At 40.3% G+C, this 19,667-nt stretch overlaps 2 protein-coding genes across 8 annotated transcripts in view; both read right to left on the bottom strand.

Annotated features, from left to right (window-relative positions):
• On the bottom strand, nt 1–19,167 carry LOC147873090 (putative defense protein 3). Of its 3 annotated transcripts, none has more exons than XM_087352963.1 (4): nt 19,055–19,167; nt 7,571–7,789; nt 6,653–6,863; nt 1–751 (listed from the first exon to the last, which is right to left on the bottom strand). In XM_087352963.1, the coding sequence occupies exons 2-4, from the start codon at nt 7,767–7,769 to the stop codon at nt 688–690; spliced, it is 474 nt and encodes a 157-aa protein (XP_087209089.1). In that variant the 5' UTR covers nt 7,770–7,789; nt 19,055–19,167; the 3' UTR covers nt 1–687. The 3 variants fall into 3 exon arrangements, with proteins under 3 accessions (XP_087209089.1, XP_087209088.1, XP_087209090.1); XM_087352962.1 differs by having other exon boundaries at nt 7,571–7,804; nt 19,055–19,166; XM_087352964.1 differs by having other exon boundaries at nt 7,571–7,772; nt 19,055–19,127.
• The window catches only part of LOC110838604 (aminopeptidase N), a 59,039-nt gene continuing 39,372 nt past the window's right edge, over nt 1–19,667 (bottom strand). For 4 of the 5 annotated variants that reach the window (XM_087352929.1, XM_087352930.1, XM_087352928.1 and 1 more), the window contains exon 17: nt 18,157–19,371. In XM_087352929.1, coding sequence (XP_087209055.1) covers nt 19,201–19,371 — 171 coding nt within the window. In that variant the 3' untranslated portion in view covers nt 18,157–19,200. Of the gene's footprint in view, nt 752–18,156; nt 19,372–19,667 lie in introns of those variants that run through there. The other variant, XR_015536191.1, reaches the window with a different exon arrangement.

Here is a 19,667-nt window from a genome sequence, read left to right as displayed (position 1 = left end):
TAAAGTAATGCAACGAAAAATGTATTCCCTTATCAGCGCCAAATGGCGTTCATTCCAGTTACGTGAATAAAATGGACATTTTTGTTTGAATAGTGGTTTGCTTTCAAGTTTATCGTTCTGCTGGTTAATGCTTGAATTACTCCACGTCAGTCCTGACAGCTCGGTGGCTTGTTCACTGGTGCTTCGACCTCTGCTTGTCTGCAGCGGTGACCATGAGTATAAACGACGAAATACGATCACCCTGTGAATACCTTATTTTTTTCCCATTTTCTGAATATACCACAGTTTTTTAATGAATATTTATTTTTACAATAATAATTACGCGACACGATGTATATCCACTTTTAATCATTGACAAGAAGGAGTTCAACGACAAATTTGTAATTTGAATAAAAAAATTTTGGATATTATCCATCGTCTAGTAAATATAAAACGTAAAACGACGTTTCGGAGATAGAGTCCCATCTCCGAAACGTCGTTTTACGTTTTATATTTTACTAGACGATGGATAATATCCAAGAAAATGTTTATTCAATTGACTCTTCACCATCGTCAAGAAGTTTTAGATTTGACAAATTTGTCATAATTTTTTTTAAAGGGAAGTGGAAGGACTTAAGGGGTTTTGCTTACTTAAAATGAAAAACGAGAAATTATGTGAGGGTAAACCACTTCTGTCCATTTTTTGCATCACTGATCAAGCTGACCGACGATGTCTGTCCAGAATGTTTCGTAATCTTTAACTACGGAGCCTCTGAAACAGAAAATCACAAAATAGAACGTCGTTAAGAACTGGTCCAGTACAAAAGTTTAAGATTGCAATGTCGTATCTTTATATAAATTGGGTTAGGTTGTACATGTAGCACTCCTATTATGAAACCCCATGTTGTAAAAGTTTTGTGCAAAATGCGATCACCTGTCCATTTTCTTTCTGAATAATTTAACTTAAACGCGATGTTGTTTTGTCTGGGTTTTCCTTCGGAGGTAGATACCAAATTTTCGGGGAAAAGAACATTGTTTCTCCATCTTCAGAGGTGAAGATGGGGACAGTAAGTTTCTACAAAACCTACGAGACTTCACGGCGCCTAAACCTAGAAAAAACAATTTCATTTTCACTGTCGTTAGAACCTTACATATAGAAGGTGTAGACACTTCGAATGGCCAGCGAGAATAAGTTAATACGTAACACTTTCACGATCTGGCTCCTTGTAAAAAGCGAATTAATTCCTTTGCTAAAGTTTTACATCACATCGTACAATATGATCTCTGCCTTCCATCTTTTCCATACAAGGATGAAATTGTGTTCCATATAACATCATACGATCGCACGCCAATAACAGCTGTCGAGTTATTGTCTGTATCCCAACCAAACAGAATGGGTCTGTGGCGAGAAACCGTTGCTAAGCGACCGCATTTTCCGTGTATTAGCCAACAAGATTAGCTCCCTCACGAGTTAAATTGCCGCCGGTCTTTGTCGAATTATAAGGTCATAAATGAGATTGACGTAGAATTTGAGCTATGGCTATGTTGTTATTTGACATTCGACGGAAGATTGCCCTTAAAAAAGTGCTATGTGTTTTGAACATCTTTCGTCCCAGGTAAAAAAGACAACATTTCTTAGAGGGAACACACACTCAGATATTATGCTACTATAAAACCTGGTGTTCGTTTTAAAATAAGTGTTGGTTCGTCTCCCCAGTGCTCTTCAGTCTGCATGTCAACGAAATACGTAAACTTTCCCGCTACGTCGAATTAGCTCGGTACGCAGATGGCAAGTCCCAAAGTCCATCGCTTTTCGTCGGAAATTGGAAATAAATAAACATCCCATTTTGTAACAACTTTTGAGAGCTCAACTGTACGATTTAATCAAATTAAATAAATAAAAAGTACAAATATTATGTGATCGGGAACACGTGGTCACTAAGTCACGTTTCGGCACGCTTACGTTAAGTTACGTACGTCTCGGTTAATTCTTGATACTTTGCGATATGTTAGATTCAAATTCGACATGTTGGGTTAGGTTAGAAATGTTCGCTTAGGTTAAGTTAGCATAGGTAAGGTTGGGTTAGGTTAGGTTAGGTTAGTTTAGGTTAGGTTAGGTTAGGTTAGGTTGGGTTATGTTGGGTTAGGTTAGGTTATTTTACGTTAGGTTAGGTTATTTTACGTTAGGTTAGGTAAGGTTAGGTTAAGTTAGGATAGGTTTGGTTAGGTTTGGTTAGGTTAGGTTAGGGTAGGATATGTTAAGTTAGGTTAAATTTGTTTAATGTATTTTGTTAGGTTAGGTAACGTTTTGGAAATTTATGGCTACAACTTGTCACGCCTAGTCACATTTTGTCACTAATATATATATATATATATATATTATTGAAGATAATGGAGTTTACAGCAGCAGCTGTTGTGATGAATCGAGTAATATTTCCGAAAGCGATGGTCTGTGAGCAGTGGAAGAATTGGGAGAGAACCTAAGAGTTGTGAAGAATATAACATTATCTAATACTCTCTGCAGTTTTAATTTTCTAGTCATGTGTAGTTTAGTGAAATCGACTTTCCTGTGCTACATAACGTGATGATATTTTATTATGAGTGTCCTGTATGCGACCTACTGCCATCCTTTCCAGCAAACTTCTGGTAAGTGACTCGCTCCGAGGTTCCAATTCACAAAGTTCATCGGCCAAGAACGCTGGAACGCAATATAGGAATAACGTCTTCTCCGTCAAGTATAAAGCGACGAACGTTAATTAAAGTTTCAAGATATTAGGGTTTTAATCGCATATCACGACTTTTCGAGTCATACTTTGTCGGACAAAGAAATGGGCTCAGTGTTACAGCACATTTGGACATTATTAATACGTAGAAATCGGTCACAAAATGTTATATTACAAACAGGCCTACCAAAGACAACTTTTAAATATGCAGATAGCGTCTTGTTTCCTTGAGAACCAGCACAACCGAAGGCAGAGAAAGTTAAGTACTTGAGAATTTCTGGTATAGAATGTAAATAATGGGACAGTTACATTTGTGCAAGTTGTAGCACCACGAAGAAAGAATTTAGGAAAATATTCGAAATTACTGCAAGAACTTATATTTATTATTATTTAGTGTTCTGTCTGACGACAGGTCCATATGAACAGGATCCTTCCATCCTTTTCTCGGACTGGGACCTGTTCATATACGTTCTTGGCAGATGATCCAGAAGTGGTTTGCCATTGCCTTCTTCTGTGTCTGAACGGAGTAATTGTTGGGATGCCACGGAGGAAAACTCCGTGTTGCCTAGACCACGGTTGCTCAACACAAGTTATAAATTCGGGCACCGCCGGGAATCGAACCCGAGACCCCAGGATTACAAGGCCAGCGTTCTAACCGCTAGACCACCTCATCTTATTATTATTTAGTGTTCTGTCTGACGACAGGTCCATATGAACAGGATCCTTCCATCCTTTTCTCGGAATGGGACCTGTTCATATACGTTCTTGGCAGATGATCCAGAAGTGGTTTGCCATTGCCTTCTTCTGTGTCTGAACGGAGTAATTGTTGGGATGCCACGGAGGAAAACTCCGTGTTGCCTAGACCACGGTTGCCCAACACAAGTTATAAATTCGGGCACCGCCGGGAATCGAACCCGAGACCCCAGGATTACAAGGCCAGCGTTCTAACCGCTAGACCACCGTGGCTTATTAAAGAAATTATATATAATACATAAATTATACAAAAGGACCGAATATCATTTGTTAACGTGCAGTGCCACTTAAAAGAATGGAACAAGACGTATCATTGCAAGACTACAGACACCCACAAAACGTAGTAAGATGTTGCCAAGACTGTTTAACGTCGACACACTATCGAGATCTAGAACTTAATACCGTAATATTTGCGTCATGTTCATAAAATAAATTACTCGTGGGAGTTGGACTGTGAGGATGGCAAATGGACGGAGTTGGCTCAGGATCGTGGCCAATGGTGGGCTCTGGTGTTGTCGGTGTTGGACCTCCGGATTCTGCCACCAGGGAGTTAGTCATTTACACCTGTCAATTACGTAAATTTCTTCTCGTGTTTCAGAGTGACTCCTTCTTTCAACATGGCTTTGTTATGTCAGAGACAGGTTGTTTCGTCATTGATCTACGTGCCAGGGTTTGGGAACGTACGTTCTTTGCCGCTAGGTATCGCCATCAGTCAGGATCCTGTCGTGGCTAGTGAAAGGTGGATAATCTTTACGAAATTGGTCGAGCTTAAACTTGGTAATTATGGTCATATTTGCCCCGGGGACGATGAAGTAATAGATTTTTCAGTGTTAAGACACAGGAGAATAATATCACGTGACTGCACCCGAGACGCCATATTCGGTTTGAACAGGACAACGAGCATTTTAAAACACGACTAACTCTCCGAAGCTCAATCCTTCTTGAGGAGTTAAAAGAAATGTTTTCTGCAATCCGAAAAATCATTTCCCGGCTAACAAAATTCCTCCAGTTAACCTCACACTCACCTAATGTCCCACGTGGAATCATGTCTGCAGTTTTGCCAACTTTTACTTGAGGTGTCCCAAATAATTTTGAAAGGTGGCAATTTTTCATTCTATTTTTTTTTACCCTGAAGCTTTGTCACCTCCCCACCCAATACCCAAGTTGGAGGACCACCCTTTTCGGCTGTCCGCGATTTATTGTTCGCTGTGTTCACAGCTGCTATTAGTAATTGAAGGTCCTTGAACATGCATCCTGAGAACGATTCGTGAGATAACTGCACTGCAACCTGGTAAAAACCTATTTTCAGTTAATAATAAATAAATGTGCAGGCGGAATCCTTTTGGCAAAGGCTTGATTAAATCACCGGATTTTTTGAAATATTTTTAACGTAATAAAGAATTTTGATGTTTAAAAAGATGTATTCTTCCCACCAATTCCACTGTTTATCGTGCATAATTATATATATATATATATATATATATATATATATATATATATGTATATAAATATATCAGCACGTGTTTTAAGAGCAGGTAATGCAATTGGGCGACGTAAGAAATACATAAATTTAGATGTGAAATCTAAGAATGTAAATATAGAATTTCAACATGTCTTGTGTCTTCTCGTGAGCAACAGATACCTTAATGTAACTGTAATTTGCATTATCGTTCCTGCTTATCACAAAATAAACTATCAACCTATTATTTAAAGAGTCCAACAAATAATGAGAATGCATTAGGCCAAATATTGCCACATTAATGAAACTGCTACTCGTCACACCGTGAAGACTAACGTAGTTTGTTTTCATTCCAGACTGAAATACCGTTTTAACGCTCACCTATATTTAAGAACAACTGTGAATATTTGTCCTTAGAACTACAAAGATGCGTCACGTTTGTAAATCGATACTGCTGTGATTTGACCTATCGATCAATATAAAATACTGAGAACATGCCAGAAGTATTTTCTGTGAATTACTGAGAAACTAAAGCGTCAAGTCATCCACAGACTTTCAAATTTGCACTGCATCCACTTTTCCACAACGCAGGGTATGTTAGGTTACGTTCGGTTATGTTAGGTTATGTTAGGTTATGTTAGGTTACGTTAGGTTACGTTAGGTTACGTTAGGTTATGTTAGGTTATGTTAGGTTATGTTAGGTTATGTTAGGTTATGTTAGGTTATGTTAGGTTATGTTAGGTTATGTTAGGTTATGTTAGGTTATGTTAGGTTATGTTAGGTTATGTTAGGTTATGTTAGGTTATGTTAGGTTATGTTAGGTTATGTTAGGTTATGTTAGGTTATGTTAGGTTATGTTAGGTTGCAGTGAACGTTAACTCGGAAATGCAACAAAATATCTTTCACAGAAGAGTAAAAAAGACCTGATAATAGGACGAGCCACTAATTCATTTTGGCAAATAAAAATTCCGCAGCAGAAACAAGGTGAGCATACCCAATGCTGAAGAACGCCATTGGTCATGATCACGTGTCAGTTCCGTCCAACTCCGATCCTCACTACCTGTTTCAAAACATCAATTTTAATTCAATTCACTCATCACTTTCTCGGTCTTCCAAATGGAAGTTTCTGAAAGAGGTTTCCAAATAAAAATTTTGCGTGAATCCTAGTTTCTCCCCCATTTTTGCAATATCGATATCCCGCGTCCTCCTGGATATATCTTAACCAAAATGTTTCGTGGTTCCCCGCAGTCCCTCCAGACAATAGTAAAACAGTGCATTAAGAATGTCAAAGTTGAATTTCTTCCATCATTCAGAAACCATGAGCAATGTAGTTGAGAAGACGTCAATAAATGAACGAATAACCAATCGATGGCCAAAACCAACGTCGAATTAGAAGCTGCAGATAAAAAGTTTAAGAATGAACAATCGGTAACGATCTGTGAAGGAGAGATCTTTATTTTGTATAATTTGAGAGGTTTTCGCAGCGGTCAGTCTTAAGATGGCTGTCTTCTGTGTTGTTGTTGTCTTGTAGAAGTTCGCCGACGTTTCAGGGTGACTATCCGCCCTGATGATTCAGGCAGCAAGGACCTCTGAACGTCGGTAAACTTCTACCAGAAGAGAATCATAAAAAACCTGAGACATAATAGTTGGTTACCTGGTCGGTATTTCAATAACGAGCCTACAAGAGGAGATATCCCAGAAATATCCCTGGGGTTAGACGCAGAAACATGAGGCTTACGTGAAGTAGACCCGTCCTCCGGGTGTGTCCTCCGGAGCGGTCCAGACGACGGTCGCCTGCAACTTGTTCCTGTTATCGCCGTGTGTTACGGCAGCGCACTCTGGCAGGCCCTTCGTGTTGGGGGTCTCCTCCCAAGTACCCACCCAGGCTCCGGTAGCGACGTCTCTCGCCTGAAGAAAGAATCCTCGGAACACGTCTCCTTTAACGGAAACTATAAGAAACGTAAAACGCATGTCCGTCCGTCATGCCTCGCAGAAATTAATTTCATTCTTAACTGTGATATACACACGCCTTTGGATACTATTTTAAACAGATTAAATTTTAACTCGACGTGACTGTAGCTTCAGATCGGAATTAATTGTGCGAGCTAAATTCTAAATATTATTCTTGCTAACTTTTTCGTACGTGTAACGTCTTCTGTCGGGATATTATTATTTTTTTTTGCAAATTTTTGTTATTTCTAATGGTTCCTACCCTCTTTACTTTTCCGTCGAATGTGTGTCTCACTCTTTGACGTCTTTAAATCTATTTTTTTGGAAATCTAACGCTGGTGACCTTGAAATTACAAACTTTCAATACATTATATCCATCTAATCCTATAAAGTTTGATAATGTTTTGTGTAGAGCAAAATTTCCCGTCTTATTTATCCAGGATTCTCTATTTTTTTACGTAAAATTTTTATAAGACAGCAGATCTGCCGCGCACTGCAGAGTACACGATCTGCAATGTTCCCTTAATTTAGGTTAGGTTAGGTTAGGTTAGGTTAGGTTAGGTTAGGTTAGGTTAGGTTAGATTAGGTTAGTTTAGGTTAGGTTAGGTTAGTTTAGGTTAGGTTAGGTTAGGTTAGGTTAGGTTAGGTTAGGTTCTCGGTCTGCCTGGACAGACGACTGAATAATAAATGAATCCTATCCCAGTACCAGTTATCCTGGAGCCCGGTCCATATACGTCGTCGGACGCCGTGATAGAATAAGGCAGGTTGCCCGCCGGCTGTGGTTGATGTCGTCCGTGGTATGGCCGATTGGGTTTGGGTTTAACGCAGGCGTCCACTGGTGCTCCGTCGGGGAATCCCTTAACCAAAAACGGCACAGCGACCAGAACAACGCACGACAACTGCATCTTCTGAAGTTGCGGAAATCCTGTTTAGATATCAGCTGAATCACAGATGTTTGAAGCCACGCGTCAGTGCTTTAAAGAATATTTGCAAAGTTCTCGCAGTAAGAAGATGAGATTCCGGACCGCGGAGCTGTTTGATGTTAAATGACGGTCACTTCTCACTTCTCTTAGAGACTGTGAAGCGAGACGAGAGAATGAAACAGCCAAGGTAACAATTTAACCGAACACAAAACCCACCTGGCAATTCTCCTTTCCAACTTGTTATATATGAAGCAAAGTTAATCAGTTCTGTAGAACTCGTTTCTTGTTCTTGTCGATTTTAACAATCGATAGTCGATTGCGTATTATTTCTCGCGAGAGAGTGGGTGGGGGATATTACAGCCTATGTGAGGTTTTGCGTGACTCGTTGTTATATTACAGTCGTGAATGCAAGCTACACTCAACGTGGTAAACATTGAAATAAACGTAACGTAAGTCAACGATCGTAAATTCGTTTTGTAAGTTAGGTTAGGTTAGAAATCCTATGTAACGCTTCCTTTGGAAATGATGGTAAGTTTCTATACGCAATTGAGCACTGTGTTATTATTATTTAGTGTTCTGTCTGACAACAGGTCCATATGAACAGCATCCTTCTATCCTTTTCTCGGACTGGGACCTGTTCATATACGTTCTTGGCAGATGATCCAGAAGTGGTTTGCCATTGCCTTCTTCTGTGTGTGAATGGAGTAATTGTTGGGATGCCACGGAGGAAAACTCCGTGTTGCCTAGACCACGGCCTTGCCCAACACAAGTTATAAATTCGGGCACCGCCGGGAATCGAACCCGAGACCCCAGGATTACAAGGCCAGCGTTCTAACCGCTAGACCACAGTGTGTATTACGCGGAGATAAAGTTCAAATTTCACTGTCTGTCTCTTGTACGATTATCGTTTTCACAAATGGCTTAAGATTCAGTGGCGGATCTCAAATCCTGATCACCTACATTTGAGCAAAGTGTTTGTCACTTGCTAACAGCTGACCAAGTTATGGTAAAATATTTGTTCTCCTGCCACAGGTAGACAGTAGGTACTATTACCATTATGGAAGAAGTTACTGTCTATATTGTTTACGCGTTTAAGAATTTCGAATAGCTAAGAAGAATGTACAGGCGCGAACACATTTATAAAAGAAGTGTCAAACAGATCTTAAGAAGTTCACAGCAAATGCTACGTAAATAAGACTACAAAAAATTCTACACGTACTTAACTGTCGCCTTCGATACGCTGCTCTGTTGAAGTGCCAAGCGCGTACGATAAAATTACGTTGCGTTACGCTAAGTGCTCAAGTGAGCCAGCGTGTGAAACACGGTTACGAGTTCATGAACGATGAGGGGTCGCCTACAAGACGTGGTAACTTTCACCGCCATTCGGCTCGTGAAACACGTCCGTCAAGTTATGTTTTATGATCTCCCTTTCCCTAAAGAGTATCTGGGCGAGACGTCAGGTACACTAGCGTTATATTCTTTTGCAAAAACATCGACTCAAAACTAAAAACCTACTCTAACGATGTGAAGGAATAACGCTGTTATTACAATACGAGGTGCGATCGTAAAGTTTCCAGACTGTGTCAATAGCGGGCGAACCGGATGTAGTACGAGCTTCTGCCGCTAGGTGGTGCGGCCTACATTCATAGTGAATCAGTGTGCCAGCCGGCATCATCGAATTAGCATTTGTTTCTTAGTTACGGGCGTTTTGGTAGTGCATTACACCGACCCTCCTGCGATTTCGGAATGGCGTGTGCATCAAATTTTGCCAAAGACTCGCCAAAACGGCTACGGAAACCTATGAAGTGCTAAAGCAAGCATTTGGGGAGTCCGCAAACTTTTGTGTGGCATTCACGTTTTAAAAATGGCCGAACCTCTGTCGATGATGACGAGCGTTCTGGACGACCATCTTCGAGCACAACGCCCGAAAATGTTACGAAGATCGACGTCGTACCATCAACGACTTGTGCGACATTGTTGGGATAGGCTATGGGACCTGTCAGCTGATTCTAAAGGAAGAACTCCACATGCGACGCCAAGGCTCCTGTCTGAGGACCAGAAGCAGAATCGACTTGACTTCTCGTTTGTCAGGAGCTCAAAGATCTTGCAAGAACCGACCCCAACTTCCTTTCTAAGCTCCGTGTGACTTCTTCCTCTTCCCAAAGATGAAAATTCAGCTAAAGGGAAGGAGATTTGAGACGATAGAAGAGATTCAGGCAGAATCGCAGATGGTGCTTGACAGGCTGACAAAGAAAGATTTCCAGGGATGCTTCCAGGCTTGGCAGCGGCGCTGGGATCGTTGTGTTCACTCCCAGGGGAACTACTTCGAGGGTGATGGATGAATTTAATACCTGAGATAAGTGTACGGGTTTTTATACGCGCAGTCTAAAAAACTTTCCGATCGCACCTCGTAAGACGGAGACCGGGTGAGACAGAGATCGAGTCCGACTGAAGCCAAGTAAGACAGACAGCCAATTATGACGATTATATTCTACAACTGGACGGAGCTCCTCCCCATTTTCACATGAATGTATGAGTGCTTCTGAATCGTGTTTTTGTACAGCGCTGGATCGGACGTGCTGTTGCAAATGAAGACAACAACCTTCTCCCTTCGCCATTCTTTTGCAGCTTAAACTCGTAGAAATTCTCACCAACGTGTTACTAATTTTCGAAAAGGTATATTAAATCAATTGCCTTCAACTTAAAACTGACTTACGAGTTGCTATAAGGACGAACCAACCGAGGACATCGGCTTTCAAACTTGCAGGCCCATCCTTCCCATTGAAAAAGTATAAGTCATTTTTACACTCTCTTAGTTTTCAGTTTTAACTTGGACGAAGGGAGGCCTCTAGGGAAAATTCAGAATCAAATCTAATGAAAAACAAATATAATATACGTACACTTTCCCTTATAACCACCACAACAAATACACTCTGTAGTTCAACCTGTGATTATTAATGTAAACACGTGTATGGTACGAGATTTACAGGAACTTTCGTCATCTCGTCTGCTGTCTAGAATCGTAAAGAATAATATATACAAAACTATAATTTTATCTGTAGTTTTGTATGGGTATGAAACTTGGTCTCTGACACCGAGGATCGAACGTAGACTGAGTGTGTTTGAGACCAGGAGAATATTTGGACCCAAGAGGAATGCATAAAAGAGATCAGGAGGAAGACCTAGACGTAGATGAAAGATCAATATTAAGATAAATCTTAGAGAAATAGGATGGAGTTATAAGGTCTGGATTCATCTGGCTCAGGATAGGCATCAGTGGCGGACGCTTGTAGACGCGGCAAAGAATCTTTGCATCTTCACTTTCTTACGTTGTTAAAAACAAACGGTCATATGCCAAATCACACTTTTTTAATACAAATAATTAACTACCTCTCTGCTATCAGAACCCGCAGGTCTAACACCAAAGCCCGCCACCGGCCACGATCCTAAGCCAACTCCATCCATTTGCCATCCTCACAGCCCACCTCCCTAAGATCCACCTTGATGTTATCATCCCATCTCGTTCTTGGTCCGCCCAGTGGTCACTTTCCAGAAGGATTTCCTATCATTCTGTATGAAGCCCTTGTCTCCACCAATCCCATGCGTTCTACATGCCCAGCCAATCGTATTCCAGGAGAATTATAAACGAATTATGAGCTAGAATATTTTTATGTAGGAAAAACGATAGACTACCTGCGTGGCAGAGATTACAGGGCGGAGATGAGGCCGTTCAGAACGCATCTAGCCATGTTTTTAATAACCAAAATGTCGTAGTTGTCGTCATTTGTTCTCTGCATTAGAATCGAACGTTGACTAATGAAGATTATATCTTAAAATACTTTAAGAAAGAATATCTCGACTTTTGCCGGGATGACGTTTAAGAAGATGGATGCTGTAGTTATGTAAAAAGAAATTTGACGGGGCGGATATAACATACGAAAAACTGGTCGTCAGGAATCCTTCTTATAGATGGCTTATTAATCTCTTGACATAGTTATCAGGCTTCAGACTCAATAACAGAGAAACAGGGGTGTCAGAAGTTACATAATTCATTACTTTGTTCAGGCCGTTCAATAGCCCAGGTGCCTAGAAGCTGAATTCACATCTATGAGACCCGGGTTCAATCCCATGTAACTTCAGGCGAGATTCTTTGTGGACATTTGGTACTGATGCAGAAATGTCTTGGGCCTTCAATTGTGATAGCCGTGTTATTTACACAAATGACTTTCGTTAAGTTAGGAGTTGATGTGCGACAACGAACTTATATGTTTCGGCGTGAAGGCATTTAATTTTGTTATCTTATGAATTAGTGTTTTGAAATAGCCTACCTTGGAAAAACAACAAACAAACAGAAAAGAAATTGTGATAAAACGATATAAAAAGTAATGAGGGTAAATATTTCTGACATCTTTGAAATTAATATCCAGAAATGTTCCTAGAGGTACTACGTTATCGCTGAATTTTATTCTGATGTTTTATGACGCCATGTAGTGATACAGGTTACGTGTCTTCTAAACATTGGTAATCATCTATAAGACTGTTTTTTTATTATTATTATTTAGTGTTCTATCTGACGACAGGTCCATATGAACAGGATCCTTCCATCCTTTTCTCGGACTGGGACCTGTTCATATACGTTCTTGGCAGATGATCCAGAAGTGGTTTGCCATTGCCTTCTTCTGCGTGTGAATGGAGTAATTGTTGGGATGCCACGGAGGAAAACTCCGTGTTGCCTAGACCACGGCCTTGTCCAACACAAGTTATAAATCGAACCCGAGACCCCAGGATTACAAGGCCAGCGTTCTGATCGCTAGACCACCGTGGCGGTATAAGACTGTGGGCGTCATAAAACAGCGCATCATCTCCGTCCTGAATGTCTCAGATCTTGAACGAAAACCTCAGTCCAGGGATGCTTCCAGGCTTGGCAGCGGCGCTGGGAACGTTGTGTTCACTCCCAGGGGAACTACTTCGAGGGTGATGGATCAATTTAATACCTGAGATAAGTGTACGGGTTTTTATACGCGCAGTCTGGAAACCTTCCGATCGCACCTCGTAGCTACAAAGGACAATCTGAACATTTTCATAAGACGTTTTAATTTATATAACAAATGGCTTTCGAGAAAACAATGAAATATTGGGATCTGACGTTTTCATGGCAGTGAGTCCAAAGAAGGCTGAATGAGTACTCGTCACCCTGATGATGGTAAACTTCTACCATAATTCACGGCGTTACAGGCCATAAGACAGCCATCTTCGAAGTTACATTTGTTTACATAAAATCAAAGCTTCAGTCGCGAGTTTCTGGCACCCCTGGTAATAAATCTTGCTGTAAATGCGTTGGCTGCACTGACGGTTCATGATGAAGGCCCCGTTTCTCATTTGTCTTCTGGTGCCAGAGGCGACTGGCGGCCCTGCTCCTTAAGTGGTTATTGATTTCCGTTTCCAAATTATTCTCATGGCCAAACAAATCTCTCGTATCACGTCTCTTAATTACCGAAGTATGTAACCTGTCTGCTTACACTACCAAACGTCGTGAATTAATATGGTGGATCCTTAGTTGAAACCTGAGACACTTCATTCCAGCGTCCTTTCGAATCTTCACCTAATCAACTTACTTTGTCATTCGAGTCAGGAGTTAGGACGCGTCATTTCGTAACCAGAGAAGTCCTCAACAGCGATCCAGTTTCTAGAACTGTTTTCGTCATTGACAGAAAGATAAACTGGACAGGAGAAAAGTGATGTTAACTAACTGGCTGGCTTACGGAACACGAAGGTTCATCACCGAATTAACCAAAGCCCTCCACCGGACCCTGTCCTGGGCCAACGAAATCCAGTCTCCTTCAACTCCTATCTCCCATAGATCTCGCCTGAGATTATCCTCCCATCTACGTCTAGGTCTCCCCAGTGGTCTCTTCCCCTCAGGCTTCCACACCTCTTGTCCCATCCATGCGTGCTACATGCCCAGCCCATCTCATTCTTCTCGACTTAATCACCCTGACAATATTGGGGGAGCAGTACAGATTTTTAAGCTCGTCATTATGCAGTTTTCTCCACGCCCCATCGTCTTCTCTCCTAGGCCCAAATATCCTCCTCAACACCCGATTCTCAAACACCTGCAATCTGTGTTCCTCCCTCAGAGTGAGAGACCATGTTTCGCACCCATACAAAACAACAGGCAAGATTATTGTTTTGTATATTTTAATCTTCAGGTTCTTAGAAATCAGACGGGATGACAAAATATTTTGAACTGAGAAGTAATGTTAAAGTATGAAAAGAGTGGATAAGGAGGAAAACAGAAAGAACATAGAAAGAAACAAAATAAGAAACAAATATGGTAATAAGTCCTCGTCTGTCCTCCACTCTGTGACTCGTAATTTGAATTAAAAATTAGTCCCAAGATGGCGGTCTTCTGGATTGTAGCGCCGTGTAGTCTGCCTGCGTCAACGTTGGTAGACGTCTACCGGACGACATGGCGCCACGACCCAGAAGACATCTGTCTTCGTATTCACAGCCATAAAAACCTCAAATCCTACTATAAATTCGTTATTCCATGTATGTTATTAAATACTCTCGTCGGTCTTATTAGACAACTATCAGCTTTTGCGACGTTAAAATTTCTTAGACGTCAGTTTTCAGGACCTATAGAGAATAAAATGTCACGTACGCTATTTTCACTGTTAAACTTTTAATCAAATTCAAATTTCTTTATCCTAGAACTGCAATTTCACGACCAAAAAAAAATGGAGGGCGTATTTATTTCATTGACGTCAGACAATTTGTATATTTTAGACGAAACAACACTTTCATAACGTATCCAAAATGTAGAACCGCCACGGTGGTCTAGCGGTTAGAACGCTGGCCTTGTAATCCTGGGGTCTCGGATTCGATTCCCGGTGGTGCCCGAATTTATAACTTGTGTTGGGCAAGGCCGTGGTCTAGGCAACACGGAGTTTTCCTCCGTGGCATCCCAACAATTACTCCACTCACACACAGAAGAAGGCAATGGCAAACCACTTCTGGATCATCTGCCAAGAACGTATATGAACAGGTCCCAGTCCGAGAAAAGGATGGAAGGATTCTGTTCATATGGACCTGTCGTCAGACAGAACACTAAATAATAATAAGATGAGGTGGTCTAGCGGTTAGAACGCTGGCCTTGTAATCCTGGGGTCTCGGGTTCGAATTTATAACTTGTGTTGGGCAAGGCCGTGGTCTAGGCAACACGGAGTTTTCCTCCGTGGCATCCCAACAATTACTCCATTCACACACAGAAGAAGGCAATGGCAAACCACTTCTGGATCATCTGCCAAGAACGTATATGAACAGGTCCCAGTCCGAGAAAAGGATGGAAGGATTCTGTTCATATGGACCTGTCGTCAGACAGAACACTAAATAATAATAAGATGAGGTGGTCTAGCGGTTAGAACGCTGGCCTTGTAATCCTGGGGTCTCGGGTTCGAATTTATAACTTGTGTTGGGCAAGGCCGTGGTCTAGGCAACACGGAGTTTTCCTCCGTGGCATCCCAACAATTACTCCATTCACACACAGAAGAAGGCAATGGCAAACCACTTCTGGATCATCTGCCAAGAACGTATATGAACAGGTCCCAGTCCGAGAAAAGGATGGAAGGATCCTGTTCATATGGACCTGTCGTCACACAGAACACTAAATAATAAAATAAAATCCAAAATGTATATTTACGTCACGTATCTCAGAACTGTTAAAAGTATTTTTCGTGTGAGACTCTGAACACATTATCAGCTACAGAGACCTCTTTTGAGAGCCTTTTCAGTGTTCCTCTCTGTTCCATCTACTGGTCCCTACCCATGGCTTCGTACAATGAAATGTCAATTATATTCGTTTTAAATACTCGTGTATTATCCTCTGCTCTGCCATCACTAAAATACATAATCTTCGTTTAGATAAGAAATACAGTGCGTAGATACTGTACTAACGTCCTCTAAAATACATAATACATTAATGTATTTCAGTCAAAGCAGTCGCTAGGTTTCAAACATTGTAAAAAAAAGGTGTTGGATTTGTGATTTGTTATGCTAAAGCCTGTGTTTAAGAGACAGGGTTACTTGTGTTGAAATTCTAAATGGATAAAATTTTGGTAGAATAACAAGTCTGTGACAGGAGACAGAACTGGGGAAGTGTGATGTGAAAATGGAGACTTCTCCAAAAATAACAGATTTCCATCTTACTTCCCCTCAATTCTCTGAACATTAGTTGTATTAAGAAGATGGCCAGGTTAAGGTTCACTGTCTTTTCGAGAGTGAATTTGCTATTACGAATGTTAATCTGCGAATTTCAAGGGACGATAGAAGCCTACGTCGTGTTACTTGAGGTCAGGACCGAATTTAAAGCTGCGTACAGCTCACATAAAATTGAATTTTACGAAATAAAAATTTTCTAATACAAACAACCTATAAACTTTATTGATAATTGCAACTGATACATGAAAACTAGTTGAACAGATCTGAGCAAAACTTAAAACAACACCAAAAAGTTTAGTTTATCAACACAATTTCATAGTGACCAACGAAAATATTTTATTGGCTGTAAGAAAGAACGCAAAAGAATTTTAAACTGGAATAAACAATCGCTGAAACAATCAAATATATTTCCGTAATTTATGCAAATTAAGACACGCATTTGCGTAAGCGTTTAACGTACTCAGTGACAAGAGTCAGGCCTGTCTACTCTGAGGATGGAAAACACTTTGTGCAAACCGGATTATTTTTAAATAAAGGCCTATATATCAAATCTATAACAGCGCCATAATTCCTGAATAATACAAAATTAGTCATACGTGTCGCGTTCGTAAAATCACGTCGCTTCTCATGTTACAGTTCGCGAACTGCTGAACGGATTTGCATGAGGCCTGACAAAGAAACTAATTTTATTTCAAATACGACATATTTATTATATGAAGGACCCCTATCGTTTCTTGTCCGTCTCGCGCCTTACCTCTCGTCGTTAAATATTATCTGACGCAAAGTTTTTTCTAACGTGGGTTACAGAATCTTTTATGTTAAAACATTTCCGTCATCCAGATAATTACACAAGAGTTAGCATTCACGAATTTAATTCAAGGCAATTACATGGCATTTCACGTGTAGATCGATGTATATTTCGCCCATTCACAGGGGAATACAAACTCATGATCGTCGACGTATTTTGGGCCCGAATTATACAAGATGTGACGCCCAAAATGTCACAATTTTTATACATTTTACACGAATTCCTATTTTTGTATAGCCATCAGCGTTGTACATTCTTTTTCACAATGCCCGTTTTTAATTTCGAAATAATAAAACCGAAAATTATCTCTTTTATCTTCAAGCGAATTCATACGTCGCGGTAAATCTTTGTACGAAGACGTACACATAGTTCAAGCTCCCACTAACAGATGGCAGGACCAAACAAGTCACAACAGTCCTATTAACAGAGCGCCAGTGAAATCCGAAGTACGGTGCGAGCCGAGAGTTCAGTGGATTCAAAAGAAATCTTCGGTAGGCTGTAGACTCCATTGGAGTAAGTTCAAGGTTACTATTGTTAAGAATCCATCCCGATTCCTCAAATTCTTACTCAAAAATGTGTCCCTCGTCCTTACGATGGAACTGGTTCCAAATCCGCAGTCCATCGAGAGGCGCCACCTGTCATTTCTTAAACATAGAATATCCGAAAATTGACTGGACATTTCACTGGAGCTTCGAGCTTTAAAAAATTTAAGAACTAAATGACGCGAAGTCAGACAAAACACTGTTATCCACCTCCAAGATAATAATCAGAGTGTTAAAATAGTCAGACAATAATTAAAACTAACTCTTCAGGTGTTACGTAGAGATTTCTGGCTACGTATTTACGAAATGACAAATGTCTTTAAGTTGTAAACAACGTTTCCACTTTATAACGTAGTTTTCAAATGTTCTGTGCCCTTGTTTTGTTACAGAAACGGGCAGTATCTAGTCTAAATTTCTAGGGCGAGGTCTGCGTACCATGCGAAGAGGCTTCTTGCAATTATTATCGATATCCAACTCGTTTTCGACATCTCGAGAACAAAATAATGCAAACCAGAGCCTGAGTTAGTTGTGGTAAATCGTACAATTTGACAAAATGTCGTGTCAACTCTGATAAAACAGGATTAACCACGTGATGAGCAGTTCCAAGGGCAATCGATAATGTTGACACCCAGTTATAAGACGTTTATAAATAGAGAACCCTGTTGATACGTAATCGATTGTCCTCAATTCAGACGTGCTCCACGCGTCTCCATAATTCCAGCTTCGTAATAAAACTCGGTTTGTTTAATGGAGACTTGTTAATGTTGCACCGCTTAGTGAAAGACTGTAGTTTATAATATTGTGATTTTAAGCTGTTCCAACAGCGATAATTATTTATTTAATGAGTTAAAACTAAATGTTACAAATACGATTGTATCTGAAATAAATATATATTTTTTTTAATATTAGAATTTGTTCACGCTAATAACCTAAACCTCACCTTTCTCTTACAAAGCACAAATTGCCCCATCTCACAGCTATGATTTTAATTACTTTTATAAGATCATTTTTTCTTTCATAAAACTAAATAAAGAGGTCTTAATTTTTAATTACATTCCACCGAAATGAGACACGCGACATATTCTACGTCCTTCCTTTGAGGGACTTTTCTATCGAGTACTAAACTTCTGTGAACTAAAATCATTACTGACTTTCACTGTCAGTGCCTTCTGGTCATTAGACGCTGAAAACATTCCTTTTAACAACACATCTACTTAAATTTCACAGCCCAATATTCTTAATTTGGTGTTACGTATAAAACAATTTGAAATTTAACTTGAAAATATAAACCTAACCTAACCTTAAGTGCTGATTTTGCCTATATTTCTATTAGATTCGTAATTATAATATAAATAATAAAGTCCTTGAACCCCATACCTCATTATTCATGCGTAAATTTGGATGACAACACACGTAATTGGACCTGTGATAAGTGCAAAGTGAAACATAACCTAACCTAAATGTACGAATGTAACATCAGATGTCGAATAAAACACTAATACACTACCAGGATGCATTCTCGTGAGACTAATTCAAACCTCAGACATCGGGGAAATTCTTACGTGTTTTAGGTACACAGAACTAAATTCAGAAAACTTCGCTGTAATCTAAGGTATTTTGGTGTCCACGTGAATTTCCTACGCATCAAATTATGATAAAGCCTTTATTTCAAACATTGCATTTTTATCTCAGCCTACCTTAACCCCTCGTCCTTGTAAACAGCTGTCGTTGTTCGTCCGCCATTTTAAGAACACAAAAAAACAAAACACTCTCCCGTCCCGAAAGACGCACGTAACATGAAGTCAGATCCATCGTCGCTCGTAGTGGACTGGAGACATCGCTGTCACTCCCTCTTCACTTTCTGTCCCCCCTGGTGGTCCTGCAGCCACGACGCCACAGTCCCGTAGCTTCTGTTGTGCCAACCCACTCGCAGCTCCAGGCCTTCCAACTCCTGTTCAATTTTTCTCTCAGCAAAACTAAACTTCCCTTTGTTTGCTCTGTAAAACTCTCTGACCTGCAACACAGCGTAATCGTTACTGCCAACAGAATAATAACATTTTACAAGCTGACGGTCGCTCGATTGGCCAATAAATTGAACGAGTAGATCCGTCTCTACGTCACAATTAAAAACAAATCGATATGTATTTGTTCACATTTCTTGGTCAGTATTGAATTGTGCGACACGTTTCGGGGATCACACATTCCATCCTCAGGGCACTATCTACGCAACTATTCTGCCCGTTAGAAGTGATATTAGCTGCGGTTAAAATATAAAACATAAAACGTAAATACGCAAACGTCGTTGCAAAT

Source organism: Zootermopsis nevadensis, unplaced genomic scaffold, assembly GCF_977971745.1.
Source record: "Zootermopsis nevadensis isolate Lab colony 2312 unplaced genomic scaffold, Znev_1.0 Znev_ptg000021l, whole genome shotgun sequence".
Classification (NCBI taxonomy): domain Eukaryota; kingdom Metazoa; phylum Arthropoda; class Insecta; order Blattodea; family Termopsidae; genus Zootermopsis; species Zootermopsis nevadensis.
Note: the sequence above shows the minus strand (reverse complement) of the source record. Positions and strands in the feature narration are given on the sequence as shown.

Excerpts from the sequence above, each read along its gene's own strand:
- LOC147873090 (XM_087352963.1), bottom strand. The coding sequence starts at position 7,769 with ATGCAGTTGTCGTGCGTTGTTCTGGTCGCTGTGCCGTTTTTGGTTAAG. Across the intron at positions 6,864-7,570 it reads ACCGGGCTCCAGGATAACTG|TTTCCGTTAAAGGAGACGTG; the intron begins GTACTGGGATAG and ends CGTTTCTTATAG. Across the intron at positions 752-6,652 it reads GGAGGACGGGTCTACTTCAC|AGGCTCCGTAGTTAAAGATT; the intron begins GTAAGCCTCATG and ends TTTCTGTTTCAG.